This window comes from Heterocephalus glaber, unplaced genomic scaffold (genome assembly GCF_053883595.1).
Source record: "Heterocephalus glaber isolate CG9 unplaced genomic scaffold, H.glaber_assembly_v1.0 deba00001724, whole genome shotgun sequence".
In the NCBI taxonomy this organism is placed as follows: Eukaryota; Metazoa; Chordata; class Mammalia; order Rodentia; family Bathyergidae; genus Heterocephalus; species Heterocephalus glaber.
In genome coordinates, this window is record NW_028258435.1 from 5,409,952 (window position 1) to 5,430,082 (window position 20,131).

Consider the following 20,131-nt stretch of genomic DNA (forward strand, 5'->3'; position numbering starts at 1 on the left):
AGTGAATGTTAGCTAGATCACAAACTCGATGAGGGAGCTGTGTGTTCTCATCATGGCCCCTCACAGCCTAGAACCTCGCTCAGATATTCTGCAGAGCCTGCTTTGCCTGTGCAGATTAATATCCATTTGTTCTCCCAAAGGCAAGCATTTTACCTTACTCTTGATCTTAATGGCTCATTATGATCTGAATACATCCTAATTCTTTTACTAAAGGGTTTATGTAAAGTAATTTTTCCACTAATAAAGAAAACATCATATATATACTTCATAAAAACTAACACCCACATATACCCTACTTCTCATTTTGGGGATGGTCAAAATGTGCTGTCCCTGTGACCACCTGACTTCCTAAGTACATCTATCTGTCCCTCACAACTACACTGTGAGCCCTGGGAGACACGACAACATAAAAAGCAATCAAACTGCTCAATGAAAGAACATTGGAATGAGTGAAGGAATGAGCGTACACCAGAGTGACCTGATAAGCTGATCCTGCCTCAGCTTAGCTCAAACAGAAAAAAAACAACCTTCAGTTTCTAAGTGGAAACACTACCTCATTCTCCAGCCCACACTTCCCTGGAAAACACAGTTATACCGCTGATCTTCCATCACCTGGTTCTGGGAAGTATTTTAATTAAATTCACCTGCAGGATGCAGACGCTTTTAAGCAAAGTAACATTTTACCAGTTACTTGTCTGATTTAGTTATACTTTCCATATGGTTCCCAAACCAGTAGTGATTATGATCTGTGGATAAAAATGTACATTACATGAAATTCACCAGGGCAAAATTTTCCTATTCTTGGAAACTGATGTACAAACCTTCATGAACCCGTGTGCTTTCTTCCAATAATGTTAAAAGCCATCACCCAGGGTGGCCCAAACTAAAGAAACCACACAAAGCCACGTATGCATCTTTATTTTTTTAAACAAAAATTAGCTCTGTGTTGTTTGTCATGGGCCTCTGCTACATTCACATTTGAGCTTATGCACACGAAGGTCTTACCCTTTCCTATGCATCAGCTTACCTGATAATTGTCACATAATCAAAGCATATCTCCCAACATTATGCTTCCCAGAGAGGGTAATTTTCCTCCATTAGACAGGAAAGAAAAATTGGAGCAGAAGATTCAGAGAGGGTAATAAAACAGGGATCAGCTCTAGATTTTCTCCAGTGTCTCTTCCGTATTAAAGCAAGACACAGGCTTTCAGATCACACTTCTAACAGCGACCTACCTGGCCACCAGCCATTCTCCCCACAGCTTGGAAACAAGGACTCGTGCTGTTCCAACACAAGTCATTCCTTGCAGCCAGGCTGAAGAGCATCAAGTCCCCATGGCCACGGAGTGGAACACACTGCTGAAGGGGGGCTGGGTGCATTCCCAGTGTGTAGCACTCAGGTCCCAAGGTGTAACCTGAGAAGCACATTGCCAGAGGTTACTGTATACCTCGGCATGCTTATTCAACAAACCATCACCAGGCGCATGGGTGCACGCACACAAAATTTCTGTTAAGTACACATCAGACCTTCGCCTCTTCTGTTCACATAAGGAAGTGAGAGTTAATAGTGGCTAAGCACCTTGCCCACCAAGATAGAGCACCGAACAGTACAATCAGGTTGGAAATTCCCAAGTGTCCATCAGCTATCTAATATGCTCCCCTAGGCAAACTAACACATGCCGACCCTAACACATGCGGCCAGGAACCCCTCTGTCTGCCTAGCCCTCACCTGTTTCTGCCTGTTGGATAAGAATGCCTTTTCCTTCCCTCTCCTCCTTTTCCTGGATTTAATGGCATGCCTGGCACACAGTAGTTACTTAGTATGTGTTAGCTGAGTTGAAAATACACTGATCTGCAATGGGAAAACTACAGTACACTTTTTGTTGGCATGAGCATTAACAAATCAATTGACTTCATTTTTGTGTATGGATGTATATATACTCAACTCCTCCAACTATGTATAAAATCACTCACCACACAAAGTGGAGGCAGGACAACACTTACCAGAGAATAATCACAAAGAATGAATGTTCTACACGTATCACAGCTCAACCAAAATTCTGGATCATCACTACTTAATGTCCTTAAAGTATCTTCCTGGACATAGCTGAACTAAGAAAGAACACTAATATCCTAAAAGATAAACATGAGAGCTCAGAATATTTCACTTTGGAATGCCTATCCTGATATTCAGATAAATCTGTAAAAGTCTTATCTACATTGTCCTAAGAAATTGTCTGCTTTTCCCCAACTGACTCAATTCCTAGCCATAAACTTCCAAAAATAATATGACAGGGAAAAGAACAAAGGACCTGCTTCTCATCAGCTCTGAGGCCTTGGGAAATTTTCTTAACTTCTATCAAAATCTTCTATAAAAATAAGGATCCCCCTCCTGAAAGTTTTGGTGCCACTTCTATGAAGCAAAACAGTTGGCACCATTTATGTGGACACCACATTTTAAGGGAACTGGAATCTGCTTTTCTTACACCCTAAGAGGCAGGACCACAATTTCCTCATTTGTAAAATAGAGGAACCAGTACCTACACCTTAGGGTTGTATGGGAATTAGTCAAGTCAGACATGCAATGAAGGTTACAGACGGGTTGCTTATTATCCTCTCTCTCATATACACAATTTCACTTTACCCAGAATACAATGGAAGTACAATGAGTACAACGTCAACAGTTAAAATTAAACAGATCAGACCCACAAGTGAGTACTTGCATCCAGTAGCTGCTGTCGGGAATTCTGAATGGATAATATACCTGAAGAGCAGAACAGCTAATCCCCACAACATCCCAATATGATGACACAAAAATCTGAGCTTACCCTACACATAAGGCTTCCACAGCCAGTAAGAGTCATGGCCTTCAAAATGTAATGTAATTCACCATACTAACAAGCTAAAAAGGGAAAGCCATATGGTCATCTCAGTCAGTGCAGAAAAAGCATCTGAGAAAATCAAACACCCATTCATGACAAAACACAGTGAAGTAGCAACAGAAGGGGACCTTCTACAGGGCACCCACAGAGCCAGGGCAGTTCACACTGGTAAGCAGTGAAGACTGATAGGGGGCAAGGCAGGACGCCCCATCCACACTGCCTCAGGCTCCTCGCCAGGTCCTACAGAATGAAGGACAGCAAGAGACAGAGAGAACACAAACAGACTGGGAGGGAAAGAGTCAAACTTGGTGTCTGGAGAGGACATGATCATCTATGTGGAAAATGCTAAGCAATCTACAAAAAGCTGCAGAAACCACCAATGAGTCAGACCAACAGGCGGGGGCATTTTGGGGTGATTGTGTGCTGATTGCATGACCATACAGTTCTCCGAGCTTATCAAAGGAGACTCTGAAAACCAGAGAATTTGACTGTCTGTAAACTGTACCACAATAAAGCCCCCCAAGAAAGACAAGGAACGCCCTAGCATTTCCCCACCCGCAGGGTATACCTGGCCAGCACTGAATTCTTACCTGCAATATGTCAGGAGCTAGGGTGCCCCATACTTAGGGGAGAGCTGGAAATCCACAAAGGTCCTCAGGAAAGATATTTTAATAACATAAGGAAGGAAACAGTGTCCATAGGGGCTGACGACTGTGATTGGGACTCTGCACTGCAAACTGTGTACAGGGTGTGGAGAAATGAAGGACACGTGTTTAGAGACCCTGAGAATGTTAAAACTGAGGTGGCCAAATATGAAAGTACTCCCTAGTGTTACAGATGAGGAAACTGAGGCCCCACAGAGAGGAAATGGCTTGCCTGAGGTAACTTATAAATTTCGATTAAAGATCAGAAGGGATGAATTTTTCAAAATGGGAAAAATACCAGGAAGCAGTATACAACTGAATGCGTGATTTACATGCATCAACAATAAGTGGACCCACATGCAAGACCATGAAGGATCATGCCAAGAACTGTCTTAGGAAGTGCTGGAAACTGGATCCCAACCCAGGAGAGCTGAGGCTCCTCCTTCACTGAGCTGCTCCCACTGTGGAGGGGGAAACCACAGCACACATGATACACCCTGCTCACAGACCCACACACCTCACCTGTGACACCATTACCATGCATGCCCCCACTTCTACCCTGGTAACAGGTGTAGGACTCCACCTGCAGATCTACCTGGACAGGAAGATACCAGGATCTCCCTGTCCTTCTCAAGGTAACCACTGGGCCAATCAAAGCAAGAGACCTGAGAAATGACTGTCAACAAAGCCCTGGACCATAGCAAACAGGAAGCCCAGTCTCTCTCTGCTGGTGCCTCACAACCTCGCCTTCCAACCAGACAGCTGAGAGACCAAGTGATGCTCCAGAGATTCCAGAATCATCCTAATCTCTGCCAAAGCACAAAATGTGTTTTCATCTAAAATCCACAGTTCAAAGGAGAAATGTCCTAATATAGGCTCCAAGAGTTGTGGCCCTGTTCAAACTTCTCCATTTTCCACTTACTTTTGAAAAGCCAAAGTCCAAAAGCAATATTACCATCAAACTAGTCAAAAAAACGGGGATGTCCTCCCCCTCTTATTTTAAAGCTCCTACCCACAAAAATCAGAAACAGAATTTTCCTGGATTCCCACCCCTTCCTCTGCCCCTACTGCTAAAATTGGTCTGATCTGTCCCTGCTGCCTGCTTCTGTATCAGGTCTGCCCCTGCCTCCGATCCGAAGCCTCTGATCACTCTGCCACCACCACCCTCACCCTCCCCATCCCCAAACAAAGCCTAGGCTCATCAGCTTAAGGCAAAACATTAATCAAGAAATAAACTAGAAGCAGTCAGCATACTCTCAGAAGAAAATAAACCTCTCCCCTGGCACAGGAAAAAGCAAAGAAAAATAAAGGAGGAAAGGACTTTAACTGTGATAAAAATTAACTGTAGCTCCAAATCTTAAAGGCAGGGTGTTTGTTTGTTTGTTTGATACTGGGGATCAAACTTGGGTCCTTGCGCTTGCGCAGCAGGCGGCAGAACCACAGAGCTAAATCCTTGGCCCAAGGCAGGGTGTTAGAAAAAGTAAAATACATTGTGTGTATCTACACACACACCCCCCCCCGTACATATATACACACACAAGAATGGAGGTAAGAGTTGTTTTTCAACTTTTAAAATACTATCAATCTTTAGTTCTCCAGTAAAGTCCTTTTACTAAACATTGAATTAACAATTTTATATAGATATATAAATTAAATTCAAGCTCTTTATATCAGTAGTAAGGCAGTTTTAACACTAAAGTAAGATCCCAAAACATACTCCCAAAAAGAGCACATTTGGCTTTGGTACCACATAAGGTTAAAAGACAGAAAAAAAAGCAATACAGGCAGATAAGATCATGTAGGAAATTTAATAAGAGAGTCAGCATTTTAATGTAACTGGTTGAAGTCCTCCAGGGACTCAAAATATCCCAGTGGCCTAAAATCCTAATTTCTACTTCCTGCCACTTTATTTCCTATAAGCTTCACCTTATGAAAATTTCCAAATCATCTTCATCCTACCCAACTTAAAAAGACCCAGCCCTTTCCCAGGGACCTGGGCCCAGGACCAGTTAAGATACAAAGGATGGGGCCTGGGATTTAGCTCAGTGGTTTTGCCGCCTGCTGCGCAAGCGCAAGGACCCAAGTTCAATCCCCCATACCAAAAAAAAAGATGCAAAGGATGCTACTAGCAGCCCAGCCAACCTCCCAGCCTCCCAGCCTGGGGCTTTCCAATGGCAAGACGAATGAGAGGCGGTGGCAAGATCATTCTAGCAGACAGTTCCTGTGTAGCTCTGGATGTTCAGCAGATTCCCAGGCCTCCACCCACTAAACGCCAACAGCACCCTTCCCCTAGCTGTGATGGGCACACACACGTCTCCAGACCGTGCCAGAAGTCCCCATGAGACACACTGCCCAGGCTGACAGCTCTGCTCCTGCCCACTCCGCTACCCTCACCAACCACAGGAAGGCACCACGACCAAAGCACCAAGCCAGGTCTCCAGGTCCCACTCCCATGGCTGGCACCTCTGGGCTCAGAGCATGATGAAACTGCCTAACTGCTTCTTCAGTCTCCTTGTCAAAGCCTGTCAGGCCACGCCGGCCACTCAGTCGGCCACCAGGTCCTCCCCAAGCTCCTCCCCAACACACCACAGCCTCCCGGCCCTGCCCCCAGCTTCAGTCCTCCTCCCTCCCTCCCTTCTTCCCCTTCTGTGACTGCACTGCTCTCTCCACACCCTAATGTTCAGAGCTTTCACTCAACCTGCCAAGGGCCTCTGCCAGCACAAGCAATGCATGGACTCGGGGAGAGAGAAAGAACAGCAAGCCATGGGCTAAATCAAAGCCAACCGAGGACAGGGCTGGCTTTCTACCCTCCTTTCGACCCTGTCTCCCCAGAGGCAAAGTCATCCTGGCTGCTTCTCACAGGGGAGGCTCAGAAAGCAACTCTGCCCAGGGGCCCCAGGCACCACCAACACCAACACCAACACCACCCTGGTCCACTGAGCCATCTGCGTGGTCCAGAAGGTCATCTCAGCAGGTCCAACTCCAGAACCTATCTCCAATTTGATTCACCTAGTCATCAGTCATTCTAGCCACACACAGATCCCTGCCTGCAGCCCAAGAGGAAAATTCCAGTTGGCCTTTGTCAGGTCAAGGCAGTGAGCCTGCATACTCGGGCACCCAGCTCGCTCCAGAGCAGGCAGGAAAGCAGGAGTGCACTGGCTTATCACGCCCAGGAAACTTCACGCTGCTCTGAAATTCCTCTCAACACTTCCCCAAACAGGATGTGTTCAATCAGTGAGTCATGAAAAATAGGGTATTTCTAGAAATCCACTGGAAGGAAGGTGTGGGAGAGAATTTCTAAAGAGAGAGAACACAAAGACAAGATGGAAAGCTAATTTCAAACTCACAGGGCCAGAAGTGGGCTGCTGACCCAGGCCTCTGGGAAAGGCCCCACAGCTACTGGCCAGCAGTATCCTAGACCTCCATCCACTCGACTCAACAGGCCAAACAACGGGCCACACAGACCCATCCTCCTGCATCTCTGCTCCTTAACCCAGTCAGGCAAATTCTGCACGACCCAGAGCTGGATGTACCCAACGGCAGAGGGCACCTGCTTCACAGCCGGTACCCAAGGCCCCGGTGTCTCTCATCTGTGCCTTCCCAGCTGGCTGCTGGGTGCCTCAGCAGCAGTTATCACCCTGCTTCAGACTCCTCTCTGTCACCAGTGCCCCTGGAAGGTCACCTCCCACCTGTGATCTTGCATGCTCTCCCCCAGACAGCAGCAGCAGCAGGTAGAGGCACTTCCCCATTCGACAGGGCGTAGGCCAGCTCTTACTCAGGTTTTCTCAAACATGGGCGGGGGGCGGCGGGGGCCAGCGGGGGGCAGTGGTACTGGGGGATAGAGCCCAGAGGCACTCCATCCCTAAGCTACATCCCCACATTTCATTTTTACTTTGACACAAGGTCTGCCGTCTTGTCTCTAGGCAGCCTGGTTGCTGTTGCTCTCTCACTCCTTAGGAAATTGAGAGGGGGCAGTGTCAGGAGAAAGTGTGAACTGGGATGGCTGGCGCTGGGCCCAGTGATTGGTCCCACTCCCTCCTCTCCAAACACAGGTGTGATGACAGCACCAAACCACAGGGCTGCTTAATGCATTAAATGCACTGAACATTTGTTAAGCACTTCATGCCTGGCACACAGTGAGTGCAACATAAGCATTTATTAAATAAAAGCAAATCGATGAGCATTTTGCCCAGGGCTACTTCGGCTACAGCTGGTGAAGCCAGCATTTGAGCCCAGTCCAGCTGGCTTTAAGGCAGACAGATGTTCAAACCACTGCAGGGCTAAGGCAGAACACAAGCGCTGCAGGAAACTGACCATCCCCACCCATCCCTGCATTTCCCACTCACCATACTGGTACCAGGCCACCGTACATGCATTACAAGCATTACTCAAGAGTGCAATCTGATTAATTTATAAAAAGTTGTTTCTGGAAAGACATCACAGACACTAAAGAGCTGCTGGAGCCTACAAAGAAACAGGGGCAAAGAGCATCAAAGCCTCTCATCGAGGTAATCCTCTGATCTGGACTTTACAGGCCTTCACACTGACAAAAAGAGGTTTCCACAAGACAATCTACGAACAAGAAAATGGGTGGCAGAGTAGGTGCTAGTGACAGCTTCTTGGCTCCTCACTATCAGATAGACTCTTCAGAGCCCCAACATAATACCAGCCTCCATTATAATTGTCACAGGATGTCAACTGCTATCACCAAGCCACCAGCCAGGGTGACCCTCCCCACCCTCCTGGACAATAGCCGGGTGAGTCAGACCATTTAAAGCACTATCTCAGAATCTCTCTAATGAGGGACTGCCTGGCCTGACTCAGTAAAAGGAATAAACAGAGTAGCAGCACTCTGGAGATGCGAAGACTCCATGGAGCCTTGCTGGTGATCCATAGGAAATAAAGCTACAGCTGCAGATACATCCGTCTAAAATTTCATCCTCTCTCCCTTCTGCAGAAGGTGAGACTCAGTCTTACTTTCTGAAGCATCTACACTTTCTAATTCAGCTTTCAAACTATAACCCTGTAACAATCAAGTCCCTGTGGGCAAAACAAGCTTTCAAGGAACCTTTATAAAGCCACAGCTCCCAGGAACGTGGTGCTTCCCTCCCTGCAACCATAGCTATATTTGCAGGGCACTTTACACACCTGATGAACTCTCTTTGGGCATGTGTGATGTGCCAGCACAAAGCAACGTGCTAGAGATACTTTGTTAAATATGATCAAGGCCCCTGGTCCTGCAAAGCTATGATCTCACAGAGTGGAAGAGAGTTGGAAAATAAAAACTGAACAAGGAAATGATGTACCATGTGAGGGATAGTAAGGGCTGTTGGGTAAGCCCAGGGAGGAGCTGGCAAGAGGAAGCCTCACTGGCCTGGTGGGAAGGTCAGGTCTAGAAGGGAAAGGGGAGAGCCAGGCAGGTGACCAAGGGTAAGAAGATGGCTCCGGCCGGCTGGGGCCTGGGGGAGGTGAGAGCCAGATCGTGCAGAGCTGTGGATCAGAGTCTGCTCCCTAGGCAGGCTAGAAAGGCCACCAGTGAGTCTTAAACTCAACATTCAGGGTCAAATCTTTGACTACAGTGGAGACAAAGGCTGTTGGATAATTCAGTTGGTAAATGACACGGGGTGGAAGTAAGCTGTAGGAATGAAGAAAAAGAAACCGTTCAAGAGACTAAAGCAGCAGAATAAACTGAGTGTGGTAGTACAGGATTCTAATGTCAGCTAATCCAGAGGTCAAGGCAGGAGGATCACAAGTTTGAGGCCAGCCTGGGCAATTTGGTGAGACCCCGTTTCAAAATAAAAATTAAAAGGGGCTAGGAATGTAGCTGAGTGACAGAGCTCTTGGCTACTGCAAGACCCTGTATCTGTTCCCCCAGTATTGAGGAAAAGAAGGCAGGGAGAGATGGAGAGAAGACAGGGGTGATAATCTACAGGAGAGAAGTGACAGGAAGCAAGCCATGTGATTACAGATGCCATTTTTCAAAGGGTCCTGGGTAGGAACTTTGGGGAACAGCTCGGATAGGGCTGCAGGAGCCCTCAATTCTTCCTCGCTGCAGGAACAGCGCTACATCTTCAAACATTAAACACCAGCAAGAGGCTAGAGTGAGGAATGTCTCCAACAGGAAGGGAAGGCCTGGTGGTTCCAGCAGCAAGATGGGCATGGGGACATCCAAAGGCCAGGAAACGAGCAAGCAGAACAGGGCCTCCTGACAGTGTGCACAGAGGGCAGGTACCCAGGCATCAGAACAGGGGGCTGTGCAGAGCCCACCCACAGGAGGTGGCAGCTATTTCACACAGGGAACCAGCACTCCCTGCCATTTCATTGAGCTGGTGACAGGGACCAGGTCACAACACAAACCCAAGCCTGTTCCGTGTGGGCTGTCACCACAACAAAGTGAGGTGTGACCTGACAGAGCACTAGAGTAGGTCCCTCTTGCCTGAGCTCAGAGGAAGAAGGCAGAGCCTGACATCCCAGGGAGGAGTCAAAGGAAACTGTCACCTGCTCCCTGGAGGTAATGAGTCCTGGCTACAGAGGGAGGAGGGACAGTCACCCGGCAAAACCCTTTAGCAGACAGAAGAGTCCAATCACTGCCTTTCCCTGCTGTCCCCACTGGCAGGAGGAAATTCCACTGGCACAAGAAGAAAAAGGAAGGAAGCAGCCGAGGGAAAGTGACCAACCCAGAATCACAAACAGCCAGACGAGCACCACCATTCTCCCCACCAGAAGGAAGGGGAGATTGTGCAGCCAGGAGGTCCCAGCAGGAACGAGCCAAGGGCCTCCTCACACACCACACTCCAGGCGGCGGCATCCACCCTGGCTGATGTGTGACGTGAACCAGCTCTGCTGCGGCGATGCCACTGTCCCCACAAAGCCCTCAGGATCAGACGCGTAGGTGGCTCCTAACAACCTCCCCCGAGGGAAGTGAGCTTCCTTCCCTTCCCCAAATCCGCAGGTAGCGCAGAAGCTGCAGAAACTATATTTAGCATCTCAGTCTCAGCAGCAGGGCAGTCCATGTGCGGAAGCTGCTCCTACTGCCTCTGCCACCCCTCCCTCAGGAGGCTGAGCCTCCAGGTAAAGCTGCGTGTAATGCAGAGACTGCCTCTGTGGGTTGGTCACAGCAAGGGCTTTTTCTGCAGGTGCCAGAGCCCCCACTCCTAGAACCTGGACCCAAGCTGTGGTTCCTGGCAGAGTAAACTCACCCGCCTGAGTCTCCAGCCACAACCCCACTTAGACTAGGAGCAAAGAAGCTCTATTCACTTCTGCAGGTTAGGATTGAACTCTTGTTGTCATAGCAACTGCTGCTGTATCTGTAATCGCTTGTTTACACGTCTGTTTTCTGTTTACACTGAAACTGTGAACTCCCAGGAATCCAGGGCTCTACTCACATCAGTAAATGCTCCATGCTGAGGAGGACAGGCACACCTTCAATGGAGGGCAAGCAACATGATCATTCCTTCCTGCAGAAATCCCAAAACTCTGCACAGCCCGCACCAGGGTTCCTCACCTTTCAAGGCAAGGCTAGGACCCCTTGCCCCACACCACACTCATTCTGCCCCAGCCCACACTGACAACCACCAGCACTGCCACACTTGGTCATGAATCCCGGCCCCACCGCCAGCCTGGACCTACAGGTGAACATGGGGACCCAGACCTCCAGGGCTTGTGCCCCTCCTAGAAGGCACTCTTCTCCATCACTCGCTCCACACACATCCCCCCGAATTCTGGGCAGGCCATGCCAGGCTGCCCAGCGCTCTCTCACTCATCCTTCCACAGGGAGCCACGTAGCACTTGCTCCAAAGGATGCTTAATGTCCGCCTCCTGTGCTGCAGCCCTGAGAGGGGCTTTTGGAGCTCTGGCAATGTCACAGAAATTCAGCAGGAAACAGAACCCTCAATGCACATCATCCCCGTGACAATAAAACTAACGTCTCAGTTATAATACACTCTATTTAGGAAGAGTATGGTTCATAATTTTACTGTCAACTAATCACAAATTTACATATATTAGGGATCAATAGAAATAATGAGCAGTTGGGTGTGCCAGGTCACATACACATCCTGTCATCCCTGAGAGTCTGAGAAAACCCATGTTCCACTGGCACCACCATCATTTCTTGCCTGGGTGATGGCCAGATGGAAAGAAACCATTCATTTGTACATCACAGATGAACTCCTGTCGAGCATAACACAAACACATCATCTATCAGCCCCAAATGGGTTCACTCCCCCAAAGCACCCAATCGTCCTTCCCCCAAAGAGACCAGAATCAACTCTCTCAAACACAACAAGCAAAGGAGAAGAAATGGGGACTGCGACGAGAGACTCGAGGACTGGGCGTCACTGAGCTATCATCCAAATCTCTTTCTCTTCTCAAGGATAACACCAAGTGCGTGGGCAGGAAAGAGGAAAAGAAATGTGCACAGACTAGAATACTCACTGTGACAGATGACATGAACATATTTTTAATACGGAAACAAGACAGGAGTGAGTCGCTCAAAAGGATGTTCCATTCCCAAGATAAATAATTCAAGGGCTACATGGCTAAAGAATAGCTCTTTATCAATCACGTGCCATGAATTAATATCTTAGACGAACATTCAGGAATTCCTAAACCTGGTATTAAAAGATTCACCCTATTGTTTTTACATGAGAATTACTCTTGCACTCATAAAGTTATCTGGACCATTCCCTCCAATCTTGCTATATGTGCTTAGTATGAATAGGCAGCAGCTCTTTCTAGAACAGCTAATATCAGCAGTATTAATAGTAACCAGTACTACTAACTCTCTTCTGACGTAACGTGTGAATATTTCTGTTATCGGTCCTCTGCAGTTTTTTCTACAGACTGTAACACGAAGCAAGCAAGGCACACACAACACATGGACTCCCTTTTCAAATACAGGAACACGAAGTGTGTACACACTGACAATAAGGGCATGCACACACACGTACTGATAAGCCACAGGCCCATACAGTTTTTTAGATGGGATAAAACGATTACAGAGCAGGGCCCAGGATTTAGCTCAGTGGTTTCGGCGCCTACTGCGCAAGCACAAGGACCCAAGTACAATTACTGGTTCCAAAAAAAAAAAAACAACAAAAAAAACAAAAACAGTAGTGGTGGCTAATACAACTGTGAATTGTATCTCAATTTTTTTTTTTTTTTACAAAAAGCAACCATCACCAAAGTACCTCACAAAGCCATAGAAAGGCTTTTTAAAAAAATAATTTAACGTGAGAATATGATGTAGCACCTACACTGCCTTTTCAGGGCTATAAACTAGACATCTCTTAATGATTTTTATTCCTCTCATTCGGCCCAGAGCCTCTTCAAATCCAATATATGTGACACAAAGAACTATGGGTTTTCAGGCTGGGGAGATGGCCACAGACCATCGAGTCCAAATCCTTTATTCCAGAGACGAGACACCCAGTGACTGGCTCAAGGTCACACAGTAAGGTGGAGGCCAAGGCAGAGCTAGAACTCAGCTCTCTTACTCCTTGGCTAGTGGAAGCCAACTCCACTACACAAATATAACCAAATCGACAGGGCAAAGTGAAAATCACTGCTTCACAAAGAACAATCTCCTACAGAGGAGAACATCGGCTCCCCCAAAATCTACAGAAAAGCTACCAGAACCTTCATGTAAGAAAGTCAGTTTTCCCTTAATGCTTAGCAGTCTACATTATTTAAAGCCCATATGCTGTGCTCAGTAACACAACCTGCTCTTCATCGGAGAAACACCACAAGATGGAATCTACAGAACAAGACATGCACAAAGATCACCAAAATCACCAAATTCAAACCAGCAGCACAAAAAATTCCAGCTCATGGGACAACTCGAGAAGAGAAACATGGAGGGGAAGATGGTCAGAAAAGCCAGTGTGGCAAGAAGCAGGGGATGGTATCGAAGACAGGAACAGAGCCAGAAAGAAGAGCTAGGCTTTCATCTACCCCTGCACATTACAAACAAGGCTGGTGGTGCTGGGCTTGAGGGTACCAGGGGGAGCACAGGACAAGGACTTAACATTCGCTCTCCCTTTCTAAATCTCGTCAAAGTCCCCTGACTGGTACAGTAGTGGGGTGCTGACTTCTCTCCGCCTGAGTCTGCCTAGACACGCACATCCTTGATTCACCCCTCGCCAAGCATGGATGTGCTGACCTAGAGGCCCCGTGTGTCTGATCACTGCCTGGGATACAGTCCTTCACCTAGGTGGCGCCTGACAGTGTCCTCACACCCAGACCTAGATCTGGCTTTGAACATATTTCCTGTAGTTTAAACAAGCACCTCTGCTTCTAAGTGCCTCCTGGGCGTGACGGCCCTGGAGGTGGACAATCACAGCTCTGCTAAGTCAGCTGCAGAGGGTCAGCCACCACCAGCCTGCACCAGGAAACCCCCAGAGATCCTCAGAGACATCTTCACAGGCAACAGAGACCTGAGCAGGAGCCTAGCCTGGTGGAGGGCACTGACGGGCCGGCAGGAATGGGACCCAGACAGAGGTGCTGATCCCTGCAGGTCAGAATTCCCATTCTATCACCTGCTGGCTGTGTGGTTTGAGGACCTGAATCATGTAACTCATCTGAGCCTCAGTTTCTCTAACTGTAAAAGAAAACAATGGATTGGACGATCAAATAATCTTACACACAGCATATCCCTTAACACACAACTAAGGCCCCCAAAAATGTCAGCTACTGTTGCCATATTTTTGAGCTCTAATAATGCAGCTTCTTTTCAGAAGCTAGGAAAGAGGCCCTCAATGCTCATGGGCTGGTTAGAATCCTAAAAGACAAGGGAAGCCATCATTTGAGGGAACTGTCCTCACCAGCCACCTGATTTTGTTGACAAAGCTATTGCCAGCATCAAGTGGAAGATGGCATCATTAATAACACCGTTAGAAGGGGAGGGGAGGGCAGGCCAGGCCAGGGCAGGCCAGGCCAGGCCAGGATGGGAGCAACGCCTGGCCACCAGCTCTGCAGGGCCAGGCAAGCCCAGAGCATGGCAACGAAACGACTCCTTATCAAGAGGACCACGGAGGCAGTGAGAACAGAGCAGCAGAGGACTCTCTGGAAGCCCCATCTCGAGAAAATGGCAACAGACACGACCCACTGGAAGCAACAGCAACAGAGCTCTGGCCAGCCCAGCAGCAGCAGCAGCAACACTGAGGCCTCCCTGGGCCCAGCTCTCCTGAGTAAGCAGCCACTGCAAGAAATGGCACTCTGGAGACAAAATGCTGGGTCCAAACCCTGGTTCCAGGACCTCCCAGCTCAGTGAATTTGGTAAAGGGCCCCAGCTTCTTTGGCCATTATACGACTCTTATCATACATTAATATAAGCAGTATTAAGGCATATGCAGCATAAAATGAGCACACAATAAACATTAGAAAGAAATGACACCAAGGTGTGGGGAGACAACATAGACTAACACTGACTCCCACCAAGCTGTGGACATCCCAAACACTCATCATGGCGGGAGCAGCACCTCACAAATGTGATTCTTGTATAACCTCACCAGAAATGACGCCCGAGACATTGCACAGTGCAGGCCCCCCACACACACAGCCCTGGAGGGAGGCTGCCCGAAAGTCTATCACTTCAAACGGGAACTTATCCTCCAGCACCAAGGGCAGCATATGCCATGCTACACAGGCAAGAAGTGACACATAGGACAGCCAGCCTGCAGGGGCCAGCAGCTCCAGGTCCTAGCTGCAGGACTCAGCACTCCTGAACTGTGGCCCTGAACTGGCCCATGGCCCCGGGGAAGTGGCTGAGGCCCAGGGCTGATGTTTGCAGGCTGCCCCACTGACAGCAAACCCAGACAGCCTTCCCCACCCAAGAGCTCTCCTGAACAGCTTCAGGACCTCATGCTGCCAATACTAGCTCAGAGTGCAGCTCCTCTCAACTGCATTCCTAGGACCAGCTCATCAAAATCCCTACTTCGGAGGCCGAGGCAGGAGGATCACCTCAAGTTTAAGACCAGCCTGAACCACACAGTGAGACCTTGTTTAAAAAAAAAGTACACTGGATTTAACTGACTTCTCTCCGCCTGAGTCTGCCTAGACACGCACATCCCAGGACTCAGGAGGGTGAGGCAGGAGGATTGCTGTGAGCTCGAGGCCAGCCTGGGCTACTCAGTGAGTTCAAAGCCAGCCTGAACTACATAGCAAAACCCTGTCTCAAAAAAAAAAAAAAAATCATTCCCTTGTTAACATTCAAAATGTTCCAAATACATAAATTCACATCGCAGAATAGCTTTAAAAGGTGGCCCTGTCTGAACCATAAAGGCTTCCTTCCAAGAACAGGAATGTATTGGACGGACAAGAAGGTGCTGTCCTCTGACCACAGATCCAAAATCATTAGTCGGGGACTGAGCGGAGCTGTTTTGCAAAGAAGTCACCCAGGGCTAAGGCTCAGAGTTGCAGCCTTCCCCAGAAAGCACAAGGTCTGGTTCCCACCATCCCTACTGGGAAGGGTCTGGCCCCATGGACAGCAGGGCTCTTGGGAGCCTGCGCGGCCCAGATGTTCATTTTCGCCTGCGGCTAGAACCCAGTGCTTACCACAGCAAGGAGATTTCCAAGGTAACCAAGGACAACAGAGTGGATAGAGCATTATGGCCCCGGAAGGAAATAGATTAAATTTTAATACTTAGGAGTTAACATCAAATTTAGTTCTAAAACTACATCAGTGCCAAATAAGCAAGGAAGCATGGATGGTGTTATAAAGGAGGATCTGACTAAAAAACATGAACATTCCAAGCGCATATACAATTCTTCTCTATTTTGAAAATATTTCAAAGTGCCCAGAGGCTTAAAAAGACAAAGACAGAAACAAAACAAAAGGAAAAGAGCGGCGCACTTCTCAAATTTATGCCACAACTACTTATTTTCTCCATTATTTCCAAAGGCATGGGGCAGACTCCAGTGGCAGCCCCAGACTTTGCTAAGTTTGCTAAAATTGGAAAAAATAATTACTTCATCCAGAGAAAGTGATCACCAAGTGGGAATTTTATTTACTAATATTCCAGCTACAGATGTGAATTTTTTTTTTTTTTTTGGTACCGGGGATCAAACTCGGGATAGACGTGAAAATTTTAAAAGCACGTTTCAATTGGAAAATGACCTTTAGCAGACATGGCTTCCAATGGAAATAAATACAGTCACAAAGATTAATCCGTTTCCAGTTAGTTTACTAATTCGATAACATTTACTTAAACACAGGACTAAGGGCTTGCAAACTTTAAATTTATTTTATTTCTGCTAAATGCATAACTTTACCTCACAATATTGATTCTCTTGTCTCATCTCAGTATAAACAAGTATCTGCCATTAAAACTACTGGAAGATAAAATAGGTAAAACACTTGAAGACATAGGTGTAGGAAAGGATTCTCTAAAGACAGGCTCAGCTGCACGTGAAATAGCAGTGGCCAGGGAGTTAGCTCAGTGGTTCCGCCCCCTGCCTAGAAACCACAAGGTCCTGAGTTCGATCCCCAGTACCAAAAAAAAAGAAATAGCAGCAAGAATCAACAAATGGGATTGTATCAGACTAAAAAGTTCCTGTACAGTAGAAGAATCAATCAGCAGAGTGAAAAGACAGCGTACAGGATGGGATTAAATTTTTGCCAGCTACTCCTTAGACAGAGGACTAATATCTACAATATTCAAAAACTTAAACCACCTAAAACTAGAGATCCAGTGAAGAAATGGGCAAGAGTGCCAGGTGTGGTGGCACATGCATGCCTGGGGGCCGAGGTAGGAGGATCACTGTGAATTCAAGGCCACCCTGAACTACAGAGCAAGTCCCTGCCTCACAAAAAAGAAAGAAAAAGAAAAAGAAAAGAAATGGGCAAGAGAAATGAGCAGACGCTTCACAGAGGAAGAGATACAAATGGTCAACAAATATATGAAAACATGCTCAACACATCACTGCCTATTAGAGGAATGCAAATTGAAACAATGCTAAAATTCCATCTTATTCCAGAAAGAATGGCAAGCACTAAGAAATCAAACAGTAACAAATGTCCATGAGGCTGCGGTGAAAAAGGAACCCTCCTTCCTTGTCGGTGGGAATGTAAACTAGTACAATAATTATGGAAATCAGTATGGAGATTTCTCAAAGAACTGAAATTAGAAATTCCATTTGAGGGCCCAGGGAGTTAGCTCAGTGGTTCCACCACCTGCCTTGCAAGCGCAAGGTCCCAAGTTCAATCCCTGGTACCAAAAAATAAAAAAAATTTTTTAAAGGGCTTAAGCCATCCTACTACAGTGAAACATGCACACCAATGTTTATAGCACCACAATTTATAATAGCTAAATCTCGGAAGAAGCCTGTATACATAGCAACAGGTGATTAGATAAATAAAATGTAGTATCTATGCACAATGGAATACTACTCTGCTATAAAGAATGACAAATGTGAGACACTGGTAGAAAACGGGTGCACCTGGAAAATATAATGTTGAGTGAAATAAACCAGACACACAAGCCAAAATATCGTATGGTATCTCTCATTTGAGTGAGGCAAAGTACAAAGAGGATAATAAGGGTAGAAGGGAATATGTGGGTGGATCTCTTACAATAGGGAAGTGGACCAAGGGAACAAGGACAAGAGGTAAAGACAAGGGGAAAGAGAAATAAGTTGAATAAAGTCATGTCCTCTACAGGAACCTAATAATCTCAATTAATGTAAACAGTATATGCCCAATGGGGTATTGGAGGAGGGAGGGAGAGCAAAGGGGAAAGGGATTAAAAAAAGAAACAAGCTACAGTGTGTGCATGTAACCACTCCCCAAGATGACTGTAAACTGCACCAACTGCAAATATGTACTAATAAAATTTAAAAATTTAAATTAGCTGTTTGCTTAAAACCAAAATATTGTGGTCATTATCTGTTATTAAACCACACACAGAGCAAGTTTTTATAATGGAACTGTCCATTACTCTCTGAAGGAAAAAAGGCATGATTTAAAGCAATCTAAGCTGAGTCCCCTCAGAAAGTAAACAACTTTCAATTTTGGTTATAAATCCAAGCTCCCACCTGCTATCATCATAATATGCACAATGGGTTTACTTAAAGTGAGAGAAATCTGCAATGATTTTGACTTTTTCCATTTTTAAGATTTTAACCCACTTTCCTGCTTGGACGGCAAGAGAAAGCAAGCTTGCAATTTAACAAAATGACTAAATCCAGTCTCTCTTTAATCTGCTCAGTAACTTAGCTCTACGGTAATCTTCTGCCCGGCACACGAAAAGAGCTCTAGATTCATCTACTGTAAGCTAAGCTTAATCAGGGAAAGGGTGTGCCAATTTTAATAGCAACTCCTATTTGTCTGGTTTTGCCAACATTTTTTCCCCCAATGTTAATAATATTTAACTGACAAACTACAGTGGAAAAAAGAACTTTAAAAACAATCAAGCCTTTTTTTTTAAAGACACCATGTACAAAGCTTCCTTCAAGAATTACTGAGCTACCCTTCTGGTTGCCATCATTTCCATAAGCATTATTAAGGATGTATTTTCAAAACACTGTAAGTATTTTCCTATTGCTTTTCAACTGGTACTTGTGAAAAAACTCCACACCATACCCACCTGCCTCATCTAGCATGTATATTTTAAGCCTTACTGATAACAGCAAAATGAAGTGATGAGGGCAATCACTGGAACTCAAGCGAAAATGTTTACATGCGGTGCTCTTCTGCCAAAAACAGGGAGGAGGATGCCCTACCCAGACTTCCAACATTCAGAATGCTGAATCTGGTATTTTTCATTTTGCCCAGTATTGACTGTTTATGTCTACAAAGAAAAAACTTTCCACTAAGGAAAAACATTCTAGATTTTTCCCCCCAAGTAATTCCTAACAGCAGATGCTTTGTTCAAGTGCAGGGAGAATTTTAACACCAGGGCTGAATGAAAAGCTCTCTAAGTGACCTCCACCTCCCACCCATTCACTCCAGCCCAGGTATTTTCCTCCAAAATACATACAATACACAATTTCAAAACTTTCCTAACTTGACATTCTGGCCAAAAGAAAAGGAACTAGCCACTCACTGCTGCCACAGGTGAGGTTGGTAAGCCAGGTACCTATTAGGAGCCAGGAAGAGAGCTGAGCGCTTTACACACAATGCCCCCGAGGCGGAGAAGATGCATTACCAATCCTGTGTGGTCGTGGTCGGCAGGCAGGACGGGGTGAGACTGTGTCCCCAACCACAGGCGACCATCTAGGCAGGCTGCTTTGATTTTTAACCTGAGCTGCTTCTCTCCAAAGCGTTTCCTCTCCTGGGGCTCTGGAGAGCTCCCTAGTTAGCAGCTGGGCAGGATGACTTTGCACCTTGAGATCACTTTACTAAATCGAGGTTGAGGGGGAAAGGGACGATCCGGGCTCCCGCAAGTAAGGCACAGGTACCAGGGCGGCGGCCACAGAGGGCCTCGTGAACCTCCCACCTTGTCTGCTCTCCCCACGCCGCGCCCGCGCTCCTCTCCCACACCCGGGAGGAGCCAGGCCTTCCAGGCTAGGGTAGGCACCCTCTCCTTCAGCCGGGGTCCCTCGGACCTGCGCGCGAGTGGGGCGCTGCGAGGCTTGCGCGAAGCTGCAGCCGAAGCTCGGGGTCCAC

General features: G+C 46.8%; 2 protein-coding genes across 5 annotated transcripts in view; both read right to left on the reverse strand.

Moving 5' to 3' along the window:
* The window catches only part of LOC101721882 (arf-GAP with SH3 domain, ANK repeat and PH domain-containing protein 2), a 132,690-nt gene that overhangs the window by 111,774 nt on the left and 785 nt on the right, over positions 1-20,131 (reverse strand). Inside the window, exon 1 of one of the 4 annotated variants that reach the window (XM_087199727.1) lies at positions 1,236-4,550. The exons of 2 other annotated variants lie outside the window; for them this stretch is intronic. In XM_087199727.1, the coding sequence (XP_087055853.1) occupies positions 1,236-1,427 (192 nt within the window). In that variant the 5' untranslated portion in view covers positions 1,428-4,550. Of the gene's footprint in view, positions 1-1,235; positions 4,551-20,131 lie in introns of those variants that run through there. One more of the 4 variants, XM_087199726.1, reaches the window with a different exon arrangement.
* Positions 1-20,131, reverse strand: part of LOC147821640 (arf-GAP with SH3 domain, ANK repeat and PH domain-containing protein 2-like) — a 72,275-nt gene that overhangs the window by 29,352 nt on the left and 22,792 nt on the right. The gene's annotated exons all lie outside the window — the stretch shown is intronic.